General features: G+C 36.8%; 1 protein-coding gene across 1 annotated transcript; it reads left to right on the plus strand.

Annotated features, from left to right (window-relative positions):
• The first annotated feature begins 36 nt into the window (after positions 1 to 36).
• Positions 37 to 8,810, plus strand: LOC125057128. The gene is made up of 3 exons (XM_047660609.1): positions 37 to 384; positions 7,781 to 7,879; positions 8,454 to 8,810. The coding sequence occupies exons 1-3, from the start codon at positions 238 to 240 to the stop codon at positions 8,757 to 8,759; spliced, it is 552 nt and encodes a 183-aa protein (XP_047516565.1). The 5' UTR covers positions 37 to 237; the 3' UTR covers positions 8,760 to 8,810.
• Positions 8,811 to 8,960: the final 150 nt, after the last annotated feature.

Genomic DNA, 8,960 nt, shown 5'->3' on the forward strand with positions numbered 1-8,960 from the left:
CGAAATGTTCTAAAGTTTACGATTATAAGCTTAGAAGTGACATCAAATTACAGTGTAGATACCTTAGCTCAGTTCAAACTTAACAATACATTAAATGAGGAAAAGATAAAATATGTAGTTGTAAGTATTAAGACACACAACCTCTATATATACCATTATCTTACTGAGTTCGTTCAAACATATTTGCGGTCACGAAAAGTCCAATGACATTTGTCGAGTAGATATGAACAAGGCAACATGAAACGTGTTCTTGTATTTATAATTTGTGCTGGGTTTGTGATAGAAAAAGATATACCAAACATTGAAAGTGTTATAACGTTGTCGGACGGATTGCTTATTCAGTGGAGTTGGAAAGGCAACGCTAATTCTATTGATGGTTTTAAAGTGAGTATTATCTATCATTGCTTTAACACTGAGTTTATTGCTTAATCAATACTTGGTATTAAAAAACTTGCTTAATTTTGCAGTAAACCTGCCACTTTAGACCAGTGCCGATAATTTTTGAAACCAAAAAAAATTACAGTAGGATGAAACCCATTAGAAAAGCAGGGGAATATGATCAAAATGAAAGGAAAAATAAATTACGGTCGATCTGAGGTCGGGAAGGGTAGGGGGGGAGTTTTAAGGGTAAAAAACGGTTTATCTCGATTTCCGGCAAAACTAAAAGTCCTATCGAAGAAAACTAAATGGCAAAGTTGTAGGTCATTTTGTATTCACACATTTTTCACATAACCTCAAAATTTATGTGAAAAATTCAAAAAACCAATTTTATTTCTATCTTTTACAAAAATTTATTTTTTTAAACGAAATTTGGTGAAAACTTACCTTATTATGTCCCAAATATACTGTAATTTATTTGATTAAAAATATTTATTTTTTCACTTTATTTTGAATTAATATCGAAAAAACACCCTAATTTTCAATCGAAAATTCTGACGTCAAAATTTCAGCTTTATTCAAAAAGTTGATGTGCTTTCAGTGCGTTGAAATCTCTACTTTCCTATGGTAAAAAAATATATATATTGTAAGCTGACAGGCGCAAGGGTGACATTTGGCCATAGACGTGTTTAGCTTCGTGTTACTAGCCGCCATTTTGATGTGCACACAGCGAGCCGTTGTACATATCTCTTTCCCTCGGGACCTTGCCGTGAACGGACGGGTGCATCACTCCACATAGCGTATCGTATTTCATTGTTATTTATGTTTAAAGATAAATATTAGACCTTATAAGTGTATTTAAAATTGATAAATGTTTCTTTTTTTTTAATCTAATTGTTTGTTTATTATATCAGAAGTGGGATCTGTTACCTCTTTCAGCCCGCAACTGTTTTTTCTTCTCTTTTTATTACTATTAGTGATTACTGTTAATGTCTAGTATTTAACTTTGTGTATTGCATTGTCGTATGTTTTAGTGAAAATTTAAAACAAAAATGGGTAAACGTAGGCGGTCACGTAGTCAATCGATTACGAGTGTTGATAGTGATTATAAACGTCGTCGTCGTGGTTCAACACGCAGATCGGAATTGCGCGAGTCATTGCACGTAATAATGACGCGATTAGGTGCGTTAGAGAATAGGTCTACTATAACGACGGAGTACAATGCAGAAACGCCTGTCCAGTCCACGCCTGGATCTACTGAAAAAATCGTAGAAGCAATTCAATCCTTAAAGTGGGGTAGTTCACGTGATTATTATGTTTCGAATTTCGACCCTAATGTGCACGATGTCGATTGTTGGTTCGCGGAGGTAGATAGGGCACAGGTTCTTAATAAGTGGAGCGATTCCGAGTGTTTATCGCGTATTGGATTTTGCCTAAAGGGTGATGCCAAATCATGGTTGGACGATTGGGTCACGTCGGATAGAACATGGAGAAATTTTAAAAACGATTTTAAGTCCCTTTGTGTCCAAAAGATTGATGTGGCAAATATTTTATATGAGGTGATGAGCACGAATTCCGATGGTTATGCTACGTACGCCGAATATGCGCGTCGTTCTTTATTGCGTTTAAGGGTAGTTCAAGGTTTGAGTGACGAACTTATTAGTGCTATAGTTATACGTGGTATTACTGATCCTCATATTAAAGCCTCTGCTACAAATCATAATTTGAAGCCTTCTGAGTTAGTTAATTACTTAGCTACTTTCATTAAGCCCGTTCCGAGTAAATCAGAAAAGCGTTGGACTTCCGATAAGGATAGATGTTACGACAAGTCTCTTACTTTGAAACGGCATGTTCCGAGTGTTCCGCTTTAATGTTTTTCGTGTGGTCGAACGGGTCACAAACAAATAAATTGTCGTTCAAAACAAAAACAATCGGTAAGCGCGAAGCAAAATCATACTAGCGCGTCCGTAATACCTTCCACCAGTGCGAAGGCAACTAATAGCGATGTTAACCTGGAATCGGAAACTATTTGTGTGTATTGTAAAAAAATAGGTCATCATATTAAGGATTGTTTTGCTAAACAGCATTCAGATCAAAGGAAGGCGGACGTAAATTTTTGCTTTCCGCCTAAAAGTCGTAATTCTAAAGACGTAATGGTCGGCGTAGTTCAGGGGATACCCATTGACGTTCTAATTGATAGTGGCGCTTTAGACGTTTCTCTTATCTCTCAAGCAGTAGTTAACTACTTGTCGTGTTCTTCAAAACCCACTTATCGTGAATTAAAAGGTGTTGGTCACTCTATCACTCGTGTATTCTCTTACGTAACTCTCACTATCGAATTTGAAGAAATTAGTCTTGAAGTGGATCTTTTAGTAGTGCCTAGTGATAGTATGAACGCACCAATCATAATCGGTACAGATGTTTTGAATCGCGAAGGAGTGGTATATGTCCGCTCAGGGGGATGCCAACGATTAACTTATAGTCCGGTCTCTGCGAAAGTTTCGGCGGTAGAAACGGATGAGCATGCTATTAGGACGTCGATAGTCGGTAGTGATTACGAAAAATTAGTTGAAATTTTGAATGAGTTTACCAAGTTTATGATTACTGGAACCGCTACATCGACTGTGACTACTGGTAGCATGCACATTCGTTTAAACAGTGATGCACCCATATACTATAGGCCGTATAGATTGTCGTTTAATGAAAAGCTAAAAGTTCGAGAAATCATTGCGGATCTTTTATCTAAAGGCATAATACGTGAGTCGGAGTCAGCATACGCGAGTCCTATACTCTTAATAAAGAAGAAAGACGGTACTGACCGCATGTGTGTGGACTTTAGGGCACTGAATAGAATCACAATAAAAGATAGGTACCCTTTGCCACTAATTGAGGATCATATTGACCGCTTAGGAAAGGGCAGATATTTCACAACCCTAGATATGGCTTCTGGTTTTTATCAGATCTGCCTGAATGAAGCTTCCATTCCCCTTACGGGTTTCGGAACACCTGAAGGGCATTACGAATATTTAAAGATGCCTTTTGGACTGACAAATGCGCCTGTAGTTTTTCAGCGTATCATTAGCGATACGCTGCGATCTTTTATAAATAATGGTACGGTAGTAGTGTACATTGATGACGTTTTATTGATAAGCGAAAGCGTTGATGCCGGTTTACACATCTTACGTCATGTTCTACAGACTTTAACGGATGCTGGGTTCTCATTAAATATGAAAAAATGTTCGTTTTTAAACACCGAAGTAGAGTACTTAGGACGCACAATCACTAACGGTGAGGTTCGTCCATCTAAATCTAAAATAGCGGCATTAATAAATTCTCCGGAACCTAAAAATGTTCGTCAGGTTAGGCAGTTCTTAGGATTGGCAGGCTATTTTAGAAAGTACGTTGAAAATTATGCTTTTAAAACCACGTGTATTTCGCGATTAACTAAAAAAGATGTCGAATTCAAATGGGGCGAGGAACAGAAACGAGCTCGTGCTGATATCATTAAGTGCTTAACCAGCGAGCCGGTTCTTGCCATATTCAATCCTACTTTGTTGACCGAGGTCCATACAGACGCTAGTAGCCAGGGTTACGGTGCAGTCCTATTACAAATTCATAGAGACGGTAGTAAAAGTGTGGTTGCCTACTACAGCCAAGTAACGACTGGGCCGGAGGTACGGTACCACTCTTATGAATTGGAAACATTAGCTGTGGTAAGAGCGTTGCGTCACTTTCGCCACTATCTTATTGGTATAGAGTTCAAAGTTGTTTCTGATTGCAATGCCCTAAAAGCTACACAAAATAAGAAGGACCTGTTACCCCGGGTAGCGAGGTGGTGGGTATATCTACAAGATTTTACGTTCACCATTGTTTACCGTAAAGGTGTTTTGATGTCCCATGCAGATTACCTCAGCCGCAATCCTATCCGTATTGTGAATAGCATTGATAAGCCGCGTAATTGGGCACAGATTGCGCAATCAGGTGATGAAGAAACGCGAAAGTTAATTGATCAATTGGATGATGGCCAATTAGATGCGAGCCGATATTTTAAAAACAATGATATTCTTTACTATCGTTACTCACCGGTAGGGGAACAATCACGCTTACTTTGTTATATACCAAAAGGGCATCGGCTTAGTTTACTGAGAATTTTTCACGATGAAAATTGCCATATAGGGGTATATAAAACGACAGAACTAATATTAAAACATTTCTGGTTTCCTAATATGCAACAGTTCGTTAAAAAATATGTAGGACATTGTTTAACCTGTATGGCCAATAAAAGAGTTCCGCGAGCTCCGTTACAGCCTATCACTTCGTGGACTAAACCAGATGTTGCTTTTCATACCCTTCATATGGATGTGTTAGGCCCATTGCAAGAGTCAAACGGTTATAAGCACGTCATGGTGGTGGTTGATGCCTTCTCCAAATACTGTCTTTTGTATCCCATGCGTAAACAAGACCTTGAAGAGTTAAAGCAAGTATTTAAAAATGTTGTGTCTTTATTTGGTACCCCGTCTCTCTTGGTTACTGACAGAGGTCGTATGTTCGAATCCGCTCATTTTGGTGGTCTGAGGAGTTATGGCGCCTGCAACTTGTGCTCAATATCACTCGACAGAAGACTACTCAAGCATCTCCGTTGAACCTCTTAGTAGGTACCGAGGGCACTACTCCTGCAATACAAGCTTTGGTTCGCGATGTCACTGTAGACTGTTCGAGTTCTGATAGACAGTCCCTGCGAGAGCTTGACAGACAAAGGACAGCCGAACGTCTTAAACAAAATCAGAGGCGACAAGATGAGTATGTTAATAAAAGGCGGCATCCCACCCGTGTTTTTCAAGTGAACGACCTCGTATTTGTTATCAAATACTCTCAATCCAAAGGTAAATTGGATCCGGGTATGCGTGGTCCCTATAAGATAACGAGAGTCTTAGAAAATGGCCGTTATGAGTTGAAACTACTTACTGGAGCTTATGGCAAAGCTAGTTATGCTGCAGCTCAGTTCATAGTACCTTGGAAAGGTGAATGGACGCCTGAAGAATGTGCAGCCTTTTTCTTGAGTAAGTACTTGGGTACTAGAACTTGTTTGCTAAATGTAAGACTACTCCTGTAATGACACCTGTGGTTACACTGTATGTACTGAGATCAACCTGTCCATTGATCTCAGTACATACAGTGTAATCAGCCCCAAACTCACGGTCATGTCGAGATCCTAAAAGATCAATGGACAGGGTATCCAGCCCCAAACTCGTGGTCTTCCTGTAGAAATGGTAAAAAGATCAATGGACAGGGTATCCAGCCCCAAACTCGTGGTCTTCCTGTAGAAATGGTAAAAAGATCAATGGACAGGGTATCCAGCCCCAAACTCGTGGTCTTCCTGTAGAAATGGTAAAAAGATCAATGGACAGGGTAACCAGCCCCAAACTCATAATCTTCTTGAGAATTAAGTAGACTTTTATACCTTATGTCTACTCCTATGGTGATACTAAACTTGTAATTGTGTAGTACTTTACACACCTACTAGTGATAGTTTGTTTGTAATCTTGTAAGGGTTATAAATAATCTTTCACTCTTTTCCTTGGGGGTCCGATACTTTAATGTTGCTTTTATCTTTCGTTATTTTGATCGTTTGTATTAAAAAAAGTAAATATTTTCAGCCGCTGACGACGCAATACCTTCCCAGGACTGTGATGTTACACAACCTACTCAAAGAAATGACGGTATAGACGCTGGGACATCAGAGCCTGACGAGGACGTCAGGGTGTCAGGAGAGGCCGTGTAAGCTGACAGGCGCAAGGGTGACATTTGGCCATAGACGTGTTTAGCTTCGTGTTACTAGCCGCCATTTTGATGTGCACACAGCGAGCCGTTGTATAGTGCTTTTCATGAAAGAAGTCCCGCGGTGATTTTTGGAACTAAATTTGACAGGTCGGCAATGTTGTCATTCGTCGATGTTATCAAGTTCGTTTGTTGTGGTAGATTTTTGTGAATTTTTAACTAGCTTAGTGCATTTTAAAGATTGATTACAATGCCAAAAGTTGTAAAAAGTTCGGCTCGAGAAATGATATTAAAGGTGAAAGAGTTCTGTGAAGCGGAACATAAGAATCAAGGTGTTTTAATACCACTAAACAATGTTCGGAAGAGAGTTGCCGCCATAACAGGCTTTTTAGAGTTGCCATTTAATAATTTTTTGCTGTATTGATGGGACTTTTATGATATAAATTTGTTTTTGCGACAAAATTGAATAAATACATAACGTGATGAAACTAGGTAACTGAAATTAAAACATATATTACATAAGCATTATAAACTTAAAGTTACTATTATTTTTAATTGTTCATAATTTAATTGCAGGTGTGTCAGAGAAAACTGTAACAAGAATTACAAACGAAGGTATAATAGCGGCGTTACTTCTAAAAAAACTGTAACCCAACAATTATGCAATAAAACTCTGAATAAAAAATTGTATTGCTTAATGCTTTTATTTACCCTATTTTCTCATCTTTTCCCTGTAAGTAGGTAGACACCGCTATTATAAGTAAATAAAAATATACTTTTTACATAACATAAATATTGTTTCATCGAAGTATGCAGAAAATAATATTATTTGATAATTTACATCTGCTAAATGTAAATAAAATAGGTAATTTTTTTACTCATAAATGGTAACATTACGTTATGCGATTGCAGCGCCGCGTCTGGGGGACTTCTTTCATGAAAAGAACTATACATATCTCTTTCCCTCGGGACCTTGCCGTGAACGGACGGGTGCATCACTCCACATAGCGTATCGTATTTCATTGTTATTTATGTTTAAAGATAAATATTAGACCTTATAAGTGTATTTAAAATTGATAAATGTTTCTTTTTTTTTAATCTAATTGTTTGTTTATTATAATATATTACCATAGTAAATCTTCTCGGAAAATGCAAAAAATCGTATGCAGTAACGCCCAGACCCGTCATCCCCTTCCCTACTTCTCTATGAATCTTCTTTAAATTATTATTAGATGCCTATTTATTACTATTTTAAGATAACTTATATATACCTGAGTGACCTAAAAAAAATTTTTAGCCTTTAGATGGGCTAAAATTTTCGTATTTCATAGATAAGTAGGGAAGGGGATGACGGGTCTGGGCGTTACTGCATACGATTTTTTGCATTTTCTGAGAAGATTTACTATGGTAATATATATATTTTTTTTAATTATAAGATATTTAAATATACTTAATATGTATGTCAATTCTTTGGAATGAAAATTTTATTATACAGTAAATTAAAATGAAGTACTTACTTTATTTTTCGTATATTATTAACAATTATTTATGCTAATTTATATAAAGGTACATATGGTTTGATTTAGGGAGACTTTTATATACAGTTATTTTTTTTTTTACCCAGATAAAAGTATGGATTGTTGAAAGCCAAGAACAAGGATATTTTAACTTAGTGAATGGAGACCAAATACCTGGATTAACTTTAAATCACAACGCTGTAGAGGTTAGTGATTTTTCACTTAATATGTTTTAATATGACGGCTCATTGGTCTAGTGGTTAGTATCCCTGACTGCAGATCCATGGTTCCCGGGTTCGATCCCCGGCTGAGACAAACATCGATGTGTTGTGGTGTTGTGCTTAGGTCTTGGGTGTTTAAATATGTATTTATATGTCTATCTATCTATAATATGTATGTATATCCGTTGCCTAGTACCCATAACACAAGCTTCACCAGCTTAGCATGGGACTAGGTCAATTGGTGTGAATAATTGTCAAATCTAAAAAAAAAAAAAAATAGGAAAGCTTGCATTTCAGACTCCATATCCTCTACGCCAATCATACCATATTTGTATGAATATTTAACTATTATTATTAGTAGTTATAATAAACAAAGGCATTCTTCTTCAAATGGTTAATTAAACGATTATTCCGGGAATGTTTGATACAGGCAACGGAAAACCACTACTCTATATTCCTTTGTAGTTAACAATGAAAAACCGGCATCACCCGGCAGCTAACATTTAGCAAAAATGTGGCACCAGAAGAAGAAGAATTAAACAATAATTCTAATTTCCAGGAATTTGACCAAGACAAAATACCAAAAAGCAAACCTAGGATAATTGTTATATCTGATGCCGAAGCAAGAGAAGTAAAAATAGATGACATTAAGTATAACAAATTACATGAAATACGAATATTGACATACGACGGCCGTGAAGATGGACCTCTGTCTGGTCCAACAAGGATAAGACTTATAAAACCAGATGAAGTGATCAATGTTATAGCAGCCCAGAGACAAAACAATGATTGTGTTGCCACTGTAGCAACAAATCTTACAATGTATGGAGAAACTTATTATCACCTTAGAAATATTTATTTATAACAGAGCAGGCTTGGCTGTATATATTCAATTCAAAATAAAAAACAAAATCGATGTTTGGATTTTTAATATTTTTTTAATTCCATTTCACCAGAATTTTACAAAGTATTGAAAAATAAAAAGGAATCACTTTACCGTTAGTAATTACGATAGATATTACAAGTTAATTTATTAATATTAATTTAGCCCCACGATATCTGCATT

This window comes from Pieris napi, chromosome 16 (assembly GCF_905475465.1).
Source record: "Pieris napi chromosome 16, ilPieNapi1.2, whole genome shotgun sequence".
NCBI classification, from domain to species: domain Eukaryota; kingdom Metazoa; phylum Arthropoda; class Insecta; order Lepidoptera; family Pieridae; genus Pieris; species Pieris napi.